Source organism: Rutidosis leptorrhynchoides, chromosome 1 (assembly GCF_046630445.1).
Source record: "Rutidosis leptorrhynchoides isolate AG116_Rl617_1_P2 chromosome 1, CSIRO_AGI_Rlap_v1, whole genome shotgun sequence".
NCBI classification, from domain to species: Eukaryota; Viridiplantae; Streptophyta; class Magnoliopsida; order Asterales; family Asteraceae; genus Rutidosis; species Rutidosis leptorrhynchoides.
In genome coordinates, this window is record NC_092333.1 from 38663015 (window position 1) to 38681109 (window position 18095).

The 18095-nt window shown below is 34.3% G+C and overlaps 2 protein-coding genes across 3 annotated transcripts; one reads left to right on the top strand and one right to left on the bottom strand.

The window, feature by feature from the left end:
- Positions 1 to 281: 281 nt before the first annotated feature.
- LOC139859049 (disease resistance protein RUN1-like) lies at positions 282 to 4677 on the top strand. 2 transcript variants are annotated; one of them, XM_071847868.1, is made up of 5 exons: positions 282 to 405; positions 824 to 1328; positions 1411 to 2503; positions 2602 to 2919; positions 3004 to 4677. In XM_071847868.1, the coding sequence occupies exons 2-5, from the start codon at positions 844 to 846 to the stop codon at positions 4498 to 4500; spliced, it is 3393 nt and encodes a 1130-aa protein (XP_071703969.1). In that variant the 5' UTR covers positions 282 to 405; positions 824 to 843; the 3' UTR covers positions 4501 to 4677. The 2 variants fall into 2 exon arrangements, with proteins under 2 accessions (XP_071703969.1, XP_071703973.1); XM_071847872.1 differs by having other exon boundaries at positions 350 to 405; positions 806 to 1328.
- A 1634-nt stretch (positions 4678 to 6311) lies between these two features.
- Positions 6312 to 8709, bottom strand: LOC139859062 (uncharacterized). The gene is made up of 4 exons (XM_071847882.1): positions 8160 to 8709; positions 7174 to 7425; positions 6798 to 7039; positions 6312 to 6687 (listed from the first exon to the last, which is right to left on the bottom strand). Exons 1-4 carry the CDS (start codon positions 8531 to 8533, stop codon positions 6431 to 6433), a joined length of 1125 nt encoding a protein of 374 aa, XP_071703983.1. The 5' UTR covers positions 8534 to 8709; the 3' UTR covers positions 6312 to 6430.
- Positions 8710 to 18095: the final 9386 nt, after the last annotated feature.

The following is an 18095-nucleotide window of genomic DNA, read 5'->3' on the forward strand; positions in this document are numbered from 1 at the left end:
TGTATTAATTAATAAATAAATAAATATTAATTAAATACGAATTTTTATATTTAAGAAATTAGAACGCTACAACTAGAACAATAGTTTGTGAAAAACATAAATTAAATTAAACTTAAATAAAGATGATCTAGCAAAGTTACAAAGTATCTTTTAGTTGTAAAAAAGTTAATTTATAAAAAGTGGAGGTTGGAAGTGTAATATTGGATTTTTTTTTCAGATGACAGGCCAATCCACAACTTAACGTTATGTGGTTGGTTTTAGTTGCTAACTGATACGAGCAAAGTTCCAGCCGGTCGGTTAAAGATTGCAGTTGTCACTTACATATTCTTACTCCTTCATCTCTATTTTATTCAATTCTATTCTGGTTGCTTATACCCCAAATTCATGTGTTAAACGACACCTTCTGTAAGTCATATATGTATATACATCCTTCTTCCGCTTAATTATTTCAGTATATTTGTTCATCTTATTGCCTCTTCTACATATATCGTCTTTATTTGTCCCGTAATATTATTTAGTTATTTACAAACTGTATGCATATATCAATTACGTCTGATGTGCTTAATTAACTAGTCCTGTTTGTGTGAAGTACTAAATCATCAATTAGTGAAACTGATTACTTTTGATCCACCTCTTAATAATCCCCTATGTTGCATTATCAAATCAAAATATATAATTCACCTACTTTGGCAATCAACATCTTACAACATCTCTGATATATACCCTTGAGTACATCTATCTCACTCGATCCATTATATATTTTCGTCCATATCCTGAACTTTTTTTGTTATAATAAGGCTACTAGTTTCTCAAATCTTTACAGGTTTCACTTGCGATTCGATAATGCCTGCTTCTTCCACTTCCCATCGATGGAAATATGATGTGTTCGTAAGTTTTAGGGGCGAAGATATTCGTAAAAACTTCATGGATCATCTTTTTACAGATTTCAAACAAAAGGGAATTCATGCTTTTAAAGATCATGACGAATTGCCGAGAGGAGAAGAGATATCTCCTCAACTTTACAAAGCCATTGAAGAATCAAGGTTTCTAATCGTTATCTTCTCCGAGGGTTATGCATTTTCTTCGTGGTGTTTAAGAGAACTTGTGAAAATACTCGAATGTAAGAAAACAGAACATCCCAAATCAGAGGTTCAAATAATCTTTTATGATGTAAAACCTGATGTGGTTAGGAAACAGAAAGGGAGCTACGCAGAAGCATTTGCCAAACATGAAGTATTATATAGCAATGATCAGGTGACTGAGTGGAAGAAAGCTTTATCTACTTCAGCTGACTTGTCTGGATGGGACCTACAGGAGCTGACGAACGGGTAACTAAAATTATTTGTCTGTTTTTATCTCTGTTTGCTATGTCAAAACTCACTTTAGTCATGGATGGTTGTTATTTAACAGATATGAGGCAAAGTTCATTGCTAGCATTACCAAGGAAATCCTCAAAAGTATATGTCACGGTCCTTTGCATGTTGGTGAAAACATAGTAGGTGTTGATGCCCATGTAAATAAGTTGAACTTGATACAGTTTGTTGCGTCACACAAAGTTCACATGATTGGCTTATGTGGTGTTAGTGGTATAGGAAAAACAACCCTTTCCAAAGCTATTTACAACTTGATGCATATCCATTTTGACGGAAGTTGTTTTTGTGAAGATATACAAGGGGTCTCGAAACGACAAGGCCTAACTCAAGTCCAGATGCAACTTATTGATGACATCACGAAAACAGTTAATATAAGAATACCAAGTGTTACTCAAGGGATTGAGGTAATTAAGAAGATGATGTCATCTAAGCCAATTTTGTTAGTTTTGGATGATGTGGATCATCGAGAGCAGTTAGAAGCACTAGCAGGTTCACATAATTGGTTTTTCCCTGGAAGTTTGATTATTTTCACAAGTAAAGACAAACAGTTACTAAGATCTCATAGGGTAGATGATATTCATGACGTAACCTTTCTGAGCGACGATGAATCTCTTCAGCTTTTTGCATCTTACGCCTTTAAGGAAAAGCGTACTAGTAGTGGGTTTGAAGAGCTTGCAGAAAAAGTTGTGAAATATGTAAAAGGTCACCCTCTAGCCGTTAGAGTTATGGGTTGTTTTTTGTATGAAAAAACTGTGGGTGAATGGGTAAGTGAACTGGACAGGCTTAAATTACATCCTAATGATGAAATACAAAGGGTGCTTCGTACAAGTTTTGATGACCTAAACCTTCATCAGAAAAAAATCTTGCTTGATGTAGCATGTTCGTTCGTTGGGGTAAACAGAGATTTTGCAGCAAGTGTACTAGACAGCTGTAATTTTTTTGCAGATTCGAATATCAGAGTACTAGTTGATAAGTCATTGATCACGATATCTAGAGATATGTCACTTCAAATGCATGACTTAATACAAGCTATGGCAAAGGGAATTGTTCGTGAAGAATATACCTTGATTGGGAAGCAGAGCAGGTTGTGGATTGCCTCTGAGATTTACGATGTATTGAATGGAAACGAGGTAAGAAGTGACATCTGATTAGTCTTTTAAATTTCCCACATATAACTATAAGTAGTTTCATCTTTATAAATAAATTAGATGATCTTTTTTGTATACAGGTGACAGTGACAGAAGCAGTTGAAGTTTTAGATCTTATGTTAGAAAAATCTTGTCAACAGGTTCACATAATAAATGTTAAAGCTTTTGCTCGAATGAAAAAACTGCGGATCTTGAAAATTTACTATCAGGAAGACATTGCAATAAAAGACTTGAATGTGAAATTCTCGGGAAGTTTGGAATTTTTGTCGAATGAGATAAGGTTACTTGATTGGAAAGGATTTCCTTTTAGGTTGTTACCTTCTAGTTTTTATCCGGAAAACATTGTTGCCATCGACTTGTCTTACAGCAACATAAAACATCTTTGGACAACACCCAAGGTAGGTATTTACTTCTTCATACTTACTTATTTTCTGTTCGACTCCTGATGATTTACATAACTTCTGTTTTTCCCTTGATTTCAGTGCTTTTTAAGGTTGAAAGTCATGAAGCTACGTCACTGTCGTATGCTAACAAGTACCCCCGATTTCACAGAAATTACAAATCTGGAAGAGCTAATTCTTGAAGGCTGTGTGAACTTGACTAAACTTCACCCATCAGTTGGATCGCTCAAGAAGCTCATTATTTTAAATGTGAAAAAATGCAAAATTCTTAGGAGATTTACTTTTAAAGTGGATATGGAATCGCTTAAAGTTCTAAACCTCTCGGGGTGTTTAAAAGTGGACAAACTGCCTGAAAACTTGGGCAGTATCAAGACCTTAGTGGAGCTCCATATTAATAGAACATCCATAACAAAACTTCCTTCATTTGTGTACTCTATGAGAAACCTTGAATCATTGTCATTTGGTCAATATGAGAGGATTCCGTCTACATGGCGGAGTTTAATTTGTCATCCTGTTCGTTTACCAAGTAGACAACAACTTCCCCAAAGTTTAGTATTGCCTTCATTGACTGGTTTGAATTTCTTAAATACTTTAGATCTTAGGCTCTGCAATATATCAGTAGTGCCTGATAGCATTGGAGGTTTATCACATCTAAAAGACCTGTACTTAGGTGGGAACGATTTTACTAAATTACCAGGCAGTTTAAGTCAACTTACTCTTCTTGAGACTCTTGCCCTAGATTGTTGCAAGAATCTAGAAGTGGTCCCCGAACTTCCACCTAGTACGCGTACTCTTTTTCTAAATGATTGCACATCATTGTGTGGACGACCAGAATGGCTCAATCTTGGTCATGTATTTTTTTCCTGCATATTCTTCGGTTATCCAGAATCATTGAAGAATCTTACTGTCCATGAAATCCAGCTTCTAGACTCATCTGTAACTTCAAATGGCTCAAGAAACCAGTTTTTCTCTTTACTTGAGTATATGGCTCTCAAGATAATCAAATCTGAGATCATCCCAGCTCAAGAAGATCACATGTTTCCTGACTTATTAGATGTGGTATATCATACTAGTTATATTCCACAATGGTTTACAAATCAGAGTAAGGGAAATCATGTAAAAGTTGATTTACCTTCAGATTGGTGCTACGATAAGGTTATCGGATATGTATTTTGTGTTGTGTTCACACCCAAAAAGCATCAACGTAGCATAGCCCTTTACCATCACAACATAGAATACTTTGTAAACAACTTCGATGGAGATATTTTATATCGTACTTATCATTACGATGATATGCCGGGAAAGGATGAGTTTAGAGTAAAAAGCGGGTCAGATATGATATGGTTGCATTATAATGCATTTACACGGAAATTGAAGAAAGCGGAGAAGTTTGTTACTTTTACCTTCAACGGAGGTGAATTTGTTGATGTGAAGGAGTGCGGTGTAAGATTAGTATACGATGAAGATAAACATAAAGGAATTGATTTGAGTACCATTCAAGACATCCCAACTCCCACAAAAGATGATGGTTACTTTGGTCTAGTTAAGGACCTTAAGTTTACCCAGGTGTCATGGTAGTCTGATTAAATGAGTGTATTATATGGTTCTGGTTTCATTTGTTTGTGTTTAGTTTTCTTTTAGTTAGACATCCACAATTTGTTCTGTGGAGATATATCTATTTATAATCATATTTTCATTTCATGTAAATTTGTAACAGCTAATTCCTTCACATTAAGTTATTTAAGTTTATCTACTCCTATAATAAAACTTGTACATGTAAAGATAATATGTGTTCCTGTGTTAGGTAAGTAAAAAACGATGGTGGCTTTTTACTTGTACAGTACAGAAATACGATTCAACAATTCAAAGTCGGATTCATTAGTTCAAAATCGGAATTATTCAATCATTATAGGTCAAGTACAGTCAAAGTTGGTCAACATGCAACTCTCTGACTTGGTCGATTGGAATTAATCAGTCATTATAGGTCAAGTACAGTCAAAGTTAGTCAACGTCCAACTCTTTGACTTGGTCGATTAATCCTTACAAGGACTTGACCAACTAGTCCCGGAGGCTGTTTAAACCTTGTTTGGTGCGAACAGAAATCATAAACTTCATCAAGATGTCAATGCACATAATCAGAAAACAGAACAAGAAAATTCAAGTGCACTATTATTAGTGATTCCGTTATCAAAACACTGACATCATATTTTTATTAAGTTCATCAAATTGCACAAACTTATCGTGTAAATTTTTTTATTTTTTATTTTGAAAGGCAAGTTGTTGGCATCGAATACTCTCATTTGCCACGCACGCACGCGCTTTCGGGCAGGAAACTCGAACCGCATTACAGGGATCCGAACCTTATACCATCCCGAGGGGCAGACGGTCGGACCTGAGTCCTGAATACGGGTTGGTAAAACCTTCCCCGGGGCAATTCAGATTTTAGGGAATAAATTCCACAAATATTTTTAAGGAGAGAGACTCGAACTTGAGACCTCCTCACCCTCATCCCAATGCACAAGTGCAAAGGGGTGAACCACTGGACCACAAGGGTGGGTTCCTTATCGTGTAATTTTTAAAATGCATCACCCTGTAAGTCTTCAAAAAGAAACTTATGGACAGAAAATTTGGCAAAAAGAATGAAAACAGTATCAATTAACAGCATACGGCACAATTTAAGTTTACAACAAACCACAATTGTGATCTATAATGAAAACATACTTATTATTAGCGGAACTCGACTGCTTTACGAATACATGTAGATCTTGTATCTCATACTTGCCTCTTGCTAAGCTAAAACCCTAAATGGAATTTTGAGATATAAGAGACCAATAAGATACTCCCTATTCATTGTCCCAATTCTCATGGATTGGCATTCGGGGATGGGTATCGAAGATTCAAAGTTTTGGCGACTCATAGGTTCGATCACAATTTGGTCAATTTGGTTATCTAGAAACAAAGCCGTGTGCCCGTGTTTAAAGAGGAGTTTTCTTGTTTTAAGTCATTAGTAAGAAACATAAAATTCAAGGCTTTCATGTGGACTACAGAGACTCGAAAGTTTGCTACTCTTGTCATCACATTTGGTCATCTCAACCCCAATTTCAATTCGCAATGATCAGTCTCTCTAAATGCTCACTTTGTATTTTTATGTTGGCTTCCATTTGTGAGCCTCCACTAACAATCACTCTTTATTTTCATCATCCAAGATGAAAATCCCTTTCATCTATTTATACAATTCTCCTTTTGACAAAAAAAAAAAAAAAAAAAAAAAAAAAAAAAAAAAAAAAAAAAATTATTGCGATTAACCTTAAATACAAGAGGTCCCCAAATCAGACATGATCACCACTAACATACAAATCAAAATATTTAACATACCCAACGATCACAAATAAGAAAATAAGGTACCATTAACCAAAAACCACTAAAAAGTTGACACACACAAGTCAAGTCACATCCTCTAATCTTTTTATTCATCAAGAAATAGTACAAACAAAAAAAGAAAAAAAATTCAAAGAACAGCTAGGATATTTCTTAAAACTTGTAGATGCTGAAGGCTCGGTCTCATCCTTGAGCGTGACGCTTTGAATTGTTTACCCATTAACAAGGTCTGTCTACATATTTGTGTTCCCTCCTTCCTTAGACCCGGATTTGGTAGTTTTTCTTCTACCACGGTTACTAGTTGACTTTGCTGGTGAAGGTTTGGAAGGACGACCAGCTGACAAACTATGCTTATTAACCAAAGCAGGGAACCCAGCAGCAGGGATTCTGCACACAAGTTACAAACTTTACATCAAAAAACATGTTTTTTTTTTTTTTAATTCATTTAACGACATTAACTAATAAGAAAAAAGATGATAAAGATTTATGAGATATACCCAAGAAGAGCACAGCAGACTCCTGCTTGGTCATTGAAGCATTGAATGCCTTATTACTACTATTACTAGTACTAGTATGTAAAGAAAATCGGAAAGCTTGATTCTCAGCCATAATACATTGAAGTATCGACCCCAATCTCCTGCATTCCCCTTCATAGTACTTACTTTTCATCTCTAGCTCTTTTACATACATTTTTTTCCTTTCTCGAGATTTTAGAGCTGCATCTTTATTCCTCAGTTGCCTGACATAGTCACATTAGATAGTACTAAATATGTCAATATAGTTGTATTAGTACCAGTCAGTTAGTAAACATAAATATTGAAACCAGACAATAGTTTCACACAGTATGGCCCAGAAATATGAAAAGAACCACACCTTTTCCGCTTCTTGTCGAGAGGATCATCATTCTCAGAACTATTTTGTTTTCTTTCCTTGTGATTAACAAGAGCAGCTTCATTCTGATTGCTATTCGTTTGATCATCTGCTGAGTCATCAGAAAGATCAACCACTTCACTAGATTTTTCACCTTCTAAAGGAGAATCAATTAAAAGGTCATTAACAAATCCATCCAGATCCGAATTTTCACTTTCTTGAGAACTTGGAGCCACATCTGTATCCCTCTGTTGCCTGATAAATATATTAGCAATTTTAATTAATTGTTGTTCGTAGAACCCACGTAAATCATACAACGTGTAAACATAACTGATGAAAAACTCAAGATTCAGTTCAGATTTAAGATTCAATACAAATTGCAGGATGACTAACTCAAATAACTTAATAAAATCTGCAGCCAAAACATCCCACAAATCAAAAACAATTTCCATCACAATCCAAAAGAAACTTAAATCCAACGAGATGTCGAGATGTGCCTTCACCACCTTTTTTGGAGACTAGGAGTGGATCGATGACTTAACTACCATTGTAACTGACACATATGCAACAGTACAAATTATCAAGAAACATATCCAGCCAAGATTCATCATCATCCAACAATGCAGCAACATAACTATCTTATCACACTCATTCAGTCACTCCTGTTTAACAAATGCTAAGCCTAAGCAGAAGTTTTAATTTTGCCATTTACACTAAAACATTTGTTCACCTTTATTAAAGTCAGATTGTCATGGTGAAATTCAATAAGTAAATCAACTGAGATAAAGACAAATAAAAGTAAAACATAAAATTACTATAATGTCGTTCAGAAATATCAACAAATTCAGTCACTTTGAGTTCTAAAAAATATCAACAATACCTAAAGATTCAGCAAACTCAAAATCAAGCAAATTATACATGCAAACCCTAAACTGCGAAAAAATATTAAAAAATAATGATTCTATTTATTGATATAATTATAATTATACCTTTTCCTGTTATTAGAGATAGTATCATCATTGGAATTAATTCCTTCATCGTGGTCAACAACAGCATCATTCTGATAATTAACTACATCATCAGATATATTCGCAACTTCACCGGATTTATCAAGCAGATTTTCACGAATAAACTCATCCAGAACCGAACCTTGAGAAAACACGTCATCCTGATCGTTCATAAAAAACTGCTCGATATCATCGACAGACAACGGAGACTGATCGTTTACATGAGTTTGTAATGATGATGATTGAGACGAAGTTTGAAGGATAGATGGTGAGCGATCTGAATTTCGATCATCGGAGAAGAAGATTGTATCAAAATCAATAAGATCGTCAAAATCGATTGACTGTTCAAGTTCCATACGAAGAAGAAGAAATTGGTGATATTATTTTATCCTAATTGTTAGGGTTTGTGAGCAGATTGTAGAGGTGGCAAAATTGGGGAACTAGGGTTCATGATTGAAGTTGATCAATATATTGTCTGCCCTCTTTATTTTAATTTTCAACGTCAATCTTCTTTTATTGAGGAAGCCGGAAGGAACATGCTTCTCGTGTGAATCGTCATCAGTCAAATTAGATTTCACTATCTCATTAGAGCACGAGTTGCCGTAGTCTTCCTCGGTGTCCATTTTCAGCGCTCATTTTAGACACTGAGATTGATTGACTGGCTGGTGAGTGAGGGTGTCCATTTTCAGTGTTTATTTTTTATTTTTTATTTTTTAATTTAGTTTATTATTTTTTTAAATTTAAAAAATTATGACAATATTTAAACATAAACAAACAACATTTATTTAATAAAACACAAACATTAAACATCCGAACGTGACAACTATTCGATTACAAATAAAAATCCCTAATCCGAATCCATTTGTTGCGCCTCTTGAAAGCGCTTCTTCGCCTCGCGTCAGATCATCGCTTTTTGCATCCTTAGATATGTTCACCCAACTTTCCGCCAACCTTAACTCGTCAAATTCGTTCCACGAATTTTGAATGATGCCCGTCAGTGTGTTTCGCTTTGAATGTCCGCCTTCTCCAACCTTTTCTTTACATTTCGATTTTGCCTTCGTCTTAGCGGATGCTGGTGTAGGGACATCGTCTTCAACGGATGGAGTGAATGATTGATTTTGTGATTGATCGTTAGGTACTTGAGATTGTGAGGTCCTTCTCTCGTTCATCCAAGTCATGTAATTAGCATACCACTCGGGTGACATTTGAGTTTGTGGTACTTGAGATTGTGTTGGTTCATCTTGTTTGGGAAAAGCATCGTTAAATCCGGACCAATTCCAATTGTGACTAAGAGAGTTCTCGTCCTTGTTGGAGTTTGGATTCATGGTATTGTGTTTGAATAGAAAGAAAAATAGTTGAGAATGAAAGAAAGAAAGGAGTGGTATGAAGTTATTTGGAAGAAAAAGTGGGTGAAGTGGTATGAAGTGTTGTATAAATGTGTTTGAAAGATGGAAAAAGAAAAAAGGGAAAAAAAAAACCAAAAATTGGCCCGTTGGAATTTGAAATCAAACAAAATTTTTTTTGAAAAACGGTCATATTTGCCAGCATCTCTGGCTCGAAGCTGTATATCGACGCCGAATTTCGACGGTGGAGACGGCGAATCGGTGTCGACCGACGGTGGGCCGGCGTCGATTTTGTGTGGACGGCGAGGGAAGGGACGGGGAGCACTGAGAGCTCTTATATTTTTGGAATTTTAGAACTCACTTTTAGTACTGAGGGTGTGCTTGGTTAATCTTAAGGAATAGGAATGTTAATGGAAATGGGAATACTAAGGCAATAGAATGAATATAACCATTCCATTGTTGTTGCTTGTTTCAAAAGGATATTATGAATTAACACCTAATTTTTTCAATAAAAAATAATGATGCTTTGAAAAAACATTTTAATACATATTATATCTTCGGTCTACTAGAAAATGTATAACTTATTTTGAGTTTTAACTTTACAAAATTATAAAGCAACACATCCAATAAATTGATTATGAACGTATATAATAATTAAAATATTTTGTTATGGCCTTTGGATTTCGATACGATGCCAAAAAGTAACGATAAATGATGTAGATTCTTTTATTCTGCTAAGAATGAAGCAATCATTACAGTGAAAAAATATACTCCATCCGTTCCATTAAAAGTGTCCACTTACTTTTTGCACACATTTTTAGAAAATTTCACTAACTCCATTCTCCATCAATCAGATGTTTTCTCTCTACACAATAACATTTTCTGATTGGTCAAAAATCAAAGTGGACACTTCTGTTAGAATGTTATAATTCACCCATGATTCTTATTGATTAAACACGCCAAATATATAATACATGATATTAGCTCATATCCCTTGATTTTAAGGATTATGTCTCTTGCTACATTTAATACTAGATATGTCTATATTTAATATGAGATACGCTAGGTATTACATATGATATATTCTATGTTTAATATCCGTTAACATCCCCCTGCAGTTTGAGCGGGAGAGGAATGAACGGTCAAACTGGATTAAAACGTAAAAACTAAATAAAATTCTTCTTTCCGAGCAGACTGATATTCGTTGATGTGGTTGCCTATTGCTTGACTGCGTTTCCTTTTTCGTAACGTTTTTTTTTACGTCGTGGCTTGCTTTGTCTAAGGATTTAGTAGGACTTGGGCATTGAACTTTGTCGACGATAACCAGTCTTTATAGGAAGAGATTATTATTCTTATTATTAATTTTTTTTCGAGGTTTGGAACCTAGTCTAGCTAGGCGGCTCATCCTCACGCCGATTGTAAATTAAATATATATAGAAAATGAAAAGTGGGGACAAATAAACGGTAGTAGGTGTCATCTCTAAGTTGGAATTGAATTGAATTATTAATCACTCGGTCCACCCCACAAACTTTGTTTTTGCTTTTAAAACTCAATTTTTTTCAACATTATCAAAAGCAACGCAGTAGCTAAATTGAACCCAATTATTATTTTCTTATATTATTTATAATTAGAGGAGGTAGAACAGCAGCACATATAAATTTGGCCAGAAAATTAACCTCGACCAATAGAAAGAAAGAAAGGTGAGATTAAAAAATTAATCTCCGTGGGAGATTTCAAGATCAAGAGTAGAGGTACGTTTTTTTTTATATTTTTTTTTTGAAAGAAATTGAAGAACAAAAGAGTCATAAAAAGAAGACGGGAGCTGAAACAGTGTATATTTCAACCATGATGTTGCTGCTCCGGTGGTGAGATGACGGTGTATATTTCAACCTTGATTTGAATGCTTTTTGCAAGAAATTGAAAAAGAAAAGAAAGATAGAAGACGGGAGCTGAAACGGTGTATATTTCAACCGTGATGTTGCTGCTCCGCTGGTGATATGACGGTGTATATTTCAACCGTGATTTGGGTGCTTTTTGAGTTTTGCACGAAATTGAAAAGAAAAAGAGATAGATAGAAGACCGAAGTAGAGGTTCAGTATTAATGGGGTTAGGAAGATTTGATGGGTGGTAGAGCAGAAGCGGCACACATTCGGCCGACTTGGTTTTGGATCAAACCCTCTGATACCATGTTAGAATGTTATAATTCACTCATGATTCTTATTGATTAAACACGGCAAATATATAATACATGACATGAGCTCATATTCCTTGATTTTAGGGATTATGTCTCTTGCTACATTTAATACTAGATATGTCTATATTAAAATATATAATACATGATCCGAGCTCATATCCCTTGATTTTAGGGATTATGTCTCTTGCTACATTTAATACTAGATATGTCTATATTTAATATGAGATACGCTAGATATTACATATGATATATTCTATGTTTAATATTTTAACGACCCGTCCTAATCCATCTGGATGAATACATCACATTTGGTTACTTCGCGAGGTATTTGACCTCTATATGATACATTTTACAAACATTTCATTCGTTTTAAAAGACAAACTTTCATTACATCGAAAGTTGTTGGCATGCATACCATTTCATAATATATCCAACTATAAATGACTTAATAATAATCTTGATGAACTCAACGACTCGAATGCAACGTCTTTTGAAATATGTCATGAATGACTCCAAGTAATATCTCTAAAATGAGCAAATGCACAGCGGAAGATTTCTTTCATACCTTAGAATAAACATGCTTGAAAGTGTCAACCAAAAGGTTGGTGAGTTCATAAGTTTATCGTAAACAATAAAATTCATCATTTTGATAGACCACAAGATTCAAATACAGTACACCTATCTCGTGTACGAAACCATTTTTCATAATGCTTAGCAGAGTAGGTTCGTATCCTTTTCTTCCCCGTAGGTTGCCTCGCGATTTTTAAATAATCGTGCACATATCTCGTGCACAAAACTAATACACATAACCTGTGTATAAAAATCATTCTCTCGATACATAACATTCATTTCGATTTCATTGCTCAACATGGTAACCGACATTAACATATAATGCGCATCAATAATATCCCCAAAACAGAACATCTCATCTGTATAATATATAAAGTTCGAAGTACTAAACACCACGCCCACTAGCTCTTTCGTCTAGTGAACATTCTGGGTGGGGGTGTTAAACCCGGTAGCTACCTATAGGATTCGCGTGAATTAGGGACATACCCGATTCTAATTCTTAGGTTACCAAGCAATAATAATCAGGGGAAAATATTCACAACAATTAGTGGCAATTATAACGTCCAACTAATTCAATAATAATCCACAGAACTTCTGTCTGCATAATAATTCATTCGAGGAATGTTTTGCTTGTGTCTATCTCGTCAAACATTTATAAAAGCATTTCATGTATTCTCAGTTCAAAATATATTTCAGAAGCATTTAATAAAACAGTTGTAAAAACAGCGCATGTATTCTCAGTCCCAAAAATGTAAAGAGTAAAAGGGAATTAAATGAACTCACAATACGATATTTTGTAATAAAAATATGCATACGACTGAACTGAACAATGCAAGATTGGCCTCGGATTCACAAACCTCAAAGGAGTAGTCCTAAAAAAATGCCCAAGTCCGGGTTTGAACCCGCGACGTCCCGCTAACCCGATAACATCCTTAACCGTTCCTCCGTCTGTTGTTTTTCTGATATAATTCGCGTCTCAACTTAATTAACATATACGGTTTATCTTTTTCATAACATCATCACTATCTACCTAATAATTTCATTAACATCTCATTATCACCATACGATATCATCATAATCGCATTTCCATTTAACCACAGTAGCGTCATATAATCTCATTATATCATCATCATCAAATCGAATCATCTATTATTAACATCCTAATCAACTTCATTATCATCTAACAATCGCGTGATCGTCCTTTTTGAATCTACCTATCATCATTACCTCGTTTATCAACTTATTCACCATCATATATTATTATCGTAATCTTCATAATTTATTATTAATGTTATCTATATTAAAGCATTATCATTTGTTTCATATCATCAAGTATCATACTTCCTTATCCCTAACAGTCCAATCGAAAACAAACCAGATCACAGCTCAATACTAAACTGAGTTCTCGGCCCAACTAGTTTAACAATCACAGGGTCACGGCCCAAAACAGAATCAAGCCCAACAATTATATTCATATACGGCCCAGATTATAAAAACAAATCCGTCCATGTTCCATTATCTCAATTAGGTTCGATGGCATCCCAGGATGTGGTTTTGTTTATTTAAAACAGAAAATGGGAACAGCTTTCGAGCAGTAATCCAATAAATTAAAACAAGTGGTTCATTTGTTAAATGCTTTCTCGGCCACAAGAAAAAGATAAAAGAAAAGATCAAAACGTGCAGTGGCAGCAATGTTGCTTGAACAGAAAAAAATACTTTAGCAGTAGTGATGGGTCACGATATTGTGTGGGTTTCTTGTGGATTGAAAACAGAAAATAATTACAGCAGAAGCCCCTCACAGCAGTTTGGGTCTCGATGGTTTTGGTGGTGATTGTTGAGTTCATTGAACAAGAAAAATAAGGGTGTAAGGGTGTGTGATGTGCAGCGGGGTGTATATAAAATAGTTTATATTTTACTAGGAAATACTATTAAATACGATACAATTTTACACAAGATATTTATTTATTTATAGAATGGATATACTTAAACCTTGCTACAACACTTATAGGCAGTGTACCTAATCGTACAGTAGTGTAGTTTTTAGTAAGTCCGGTTCGTTCCACAGGGAAATCTTTAAACAAAGCTCAACGCTATATTAGTTTACTTTTATAAAAATACAAATATATATATAAGTAATATTATTATTATAAAGGGGGGTTTTTACCGTTTAATGACCGGTTTGTCGATTTTAAAACTTTAGTCGCAGTTAAAACCTAATGTAAAATATAAAATAAATACAAGACTTTAAATTAAAGCGTAAAGTAAATAACGATAATGAAATTGCGAATAATAAAAATGCGATAAAATAAAATTGCGATAATTAAAAAGTACGATAATTAAAAGTGCGATTAAATAACAAATAATAAAAGTGCGATAATTAGAAGTGCAATTAAATATAAAATAAAGGAAATTAAATATGAAATAAAAGAATTATGCTTATTTAAACTTCCGTAATCATGATGTTTGACGTGTTGATTTTTGTTTTATGCCCATGGGTTAATTGTCCTTTGTCCTGAATTATTCAATATGTCCGTCTGGTTTTTGTCCATAACAGTCCATCAGTCATAAATATAAAGTGCGAGTGTCCTCGTCAAATTATCCTTATACCCGAAGTTAAATATTCCAACTAATTGGGGATTCGAATTGTAACAAGGTTTTAATACTTTGTTTAATGAATACACCAGGTTATCGACTGCGTGTAAACCAAGGTTTTACTACTTTGTTAACAATTACACCAATTACCCTTGAATGTAATTTCACCCCTGTTTTAATTATTCTAGTGGCTATTAATCCATTCCCGTGTCCGGTTAAATGAACGATTATTCGTACATATAAATACCCCGCCCATCGTGTCCGATCGAGTGTATATGGTAATTTATAGGGACGCCCAATTGTAAATCTTTATATTAACATTAACAAACTTTCATTTAGTTAAACAAATATAAAGCCCATTAATAACCCATAGTCTAGTTTCCACAAGTGTCGTTCTTTTGTCCAAACCCCAATTATGGTACAAAGCCCAATTACCCAATTTTAGTAATTAGCCCAACATCATGATTACTTCATTTTAAATAAGCATAATAATAACTTAGCTACGAGACATTAATATAAAAAGGTTGAACATAACTTACAATGATTAAAAATAGCGTAGCGTTACACGGACAGAATTTCGACTTACACCCTTACAACATTCGCTAACATACCCTTATTATTAGGATTTAAAATTAAAATTAAAATTAAAATATAAATTATATATATATATATTACTCGTATGAATGAGAAGAAAAAAGATGATGAAATTTGATCAGAATTCGGTTGGCTTTATAGCCAGAGTTGAAAATTGGGGCTCCGCGACTCGCGGCAAAATGCCCTTAAAACTTCGCGAGTCGCGGAGATGTATTTACAGCTCACACCCTTGGAGTTTCTTGCTGCCGACGGTTTTTAATATATATATATAATATATATATAATTAATATAATTAATTATATATTATATTATATTTATATACATAGTTAACTTGTAATTTTTAGTCCGTTGCGTCGAGCGTTAAGAGTTGACTCTGGTCCCGGTTCTGGATTTTCGAACGTCCTCGCGTACAATTTAATATCTTGTACTTTGCGTTTTGAATCTTGTACTCTTGTGATTTCGAGACGTTTCTTATCAATAATTGGAACCTTTTTTATTGTCTTTTGTTCTTTTGAGCTTTTTGGTCGTTTGCGTCTTCAAATCGTCGAATCTGTCTTCTGTCTTCACCTTTTATTATTTAAACGAATATCACTTGTAAATAGAACAATTGCAACTAAAAGCTTGTCTTTCTTGAGGAATAATGCTATGAAATATATGTTCGTTTTTAGCATTATCAAATATTCCCACACTTGAGCGTTGCTTGTCCTCAAGCAATATTGTCTTGAAATACTAGAATCACTTCTTTATTCTTCACACTTTGTACATCAGTGATTTCTATACGGCGGTATAAACAATGGTAGTAACGATATGGTTTACAGTCCCACATGACTATAAAAATTTAGATCCATTAAGGAAATTGGATCTTTATGAAAACGTTTGATCTTTTGAAATCTAGTTTTTTTTTACCCTAGATTAGTTTTCCGGAATAACCCTTTACCGGTGTTTGCAAAATATTTTTTTGTGGGTTTGGTGGGTTTCAGATTTGAAAATTTTAGCTCAAAACTTGCGGTTTTGTGTCACCCACTTGCTAACCTTGTATTTGGAAAGCAACACGTCCAGTTTACTTGTCCCGTATATTACCTTTCGGCAAACTACCGTCCGGTTGTAAAGGAAAGCGTTGAACAAGCAACTGTTTAAGGCAATGTCCCGTGACATGCTTTTGATTATGGTCTATAACGCGTCGGACGCAATTACTATCCTTGGTAGGAGCAATAGTAAAGCTCACCCTTATAATTTTTCGGTCTGGCACAAGGTCCTGTCTTTGACCATGCTATGCAACCACCGTTCTTACGGTTGACACCCGATTTGGTTCAGGTGACCTAATGAATTCCAGGTGAATTCCTAGGATTTTACGTTCAATGGTAATGAACGCATTGAAAATAGGGTTTTCAGAAAACAAATCGGTTTGTAATTTTGATCAAAATATTTTCTCGTTTAAGCTCGAGTTTAGATATCATTGAATTCCATGAGTTTGAATTCTCAATCTTTAAGGTCAATCTCTAGGATTGAGTAATATCAGTCTTAAAAGCTGATTTTTAATCTTTAAGGAGATTATCCTTTCTGGGGATCTGATTCATTAGTCTTATCCAGCTAATTTGCATGGTGCCCCCCCATTGTACGAGATAAATCCTTCTCATGGTTAGGATAAATCTGACCACTTGGCAACCCTGTTTAATGCTGAGGTCCGTGGATTTCCTGCTGATTTTAGTGATGACTTTTCTAGATTTTTCGTCAACCTACAGCTGGTCTGAACGACAACTTCATGACCTAAATCAAGAAGCGCGTGTCTTTTTCGGAAGACTTTACTTCCTTTTAATGATGGAATTGATTCATCGTGTAGATCCATCTCTTCTTTTCTTTCATCGGGTAAAACAGTTTAGTTTAGTCCAAAGCAAAAGTATTTTCAGTTATTTGTTACAGATATATGTGACATATATTTAAAATAACTTGGTAAATTTTCCCACACTTGGCTTTTATTTTCCTTTTTATCGTTCTCTATTCCATTTTAAATGAATTTTAACATTTTAGTTTGTTTCTCAATTTATGTCCTTTCCGAGGTAACAATAATTTCGGTGTTAAAACCTAGTTTTATCGTTCATAAATATGTATAAACATGATTTGAATTCATTTAATTGAAAAATTTTACTAGAATTGGGTAGTCAGTATATAAGACTAGGGCTGTTCTTTTTTATCAGAGAGCACTAGATTCTAATACAACTACTGCTTTACTAGTATTTTTAATGGTAACCAAGTGTATAAAGTAAAAATTTTTAAAATCCGAAAGAATTTAACCCCTTCCCACACTTAAGATCTTGCAATGCCCTCATTTGCAAGAAATCAGTAACAATTTAAATTATTGAGGGTGATTTGTGTGAAAATGATTAAATTTTTACCAAAGTTTCCAAATATATTGGCGTTTGTTTGCTGAATGATAAATGGTGCACATCATTTGTTCATTCCGTCTTGTTGTTATTTCACATATATTTTGCATCTTGTCGTCAAAATTAGTTGCTTTTGCTGAACTTAATGCCAGTCTTTGAAAATGCGTTGTTTTACCCTGTTGTGTACATAAGATAAACTGCAAACATATATACATATTTTTGAAGTTTGGTTTATTACCCCAC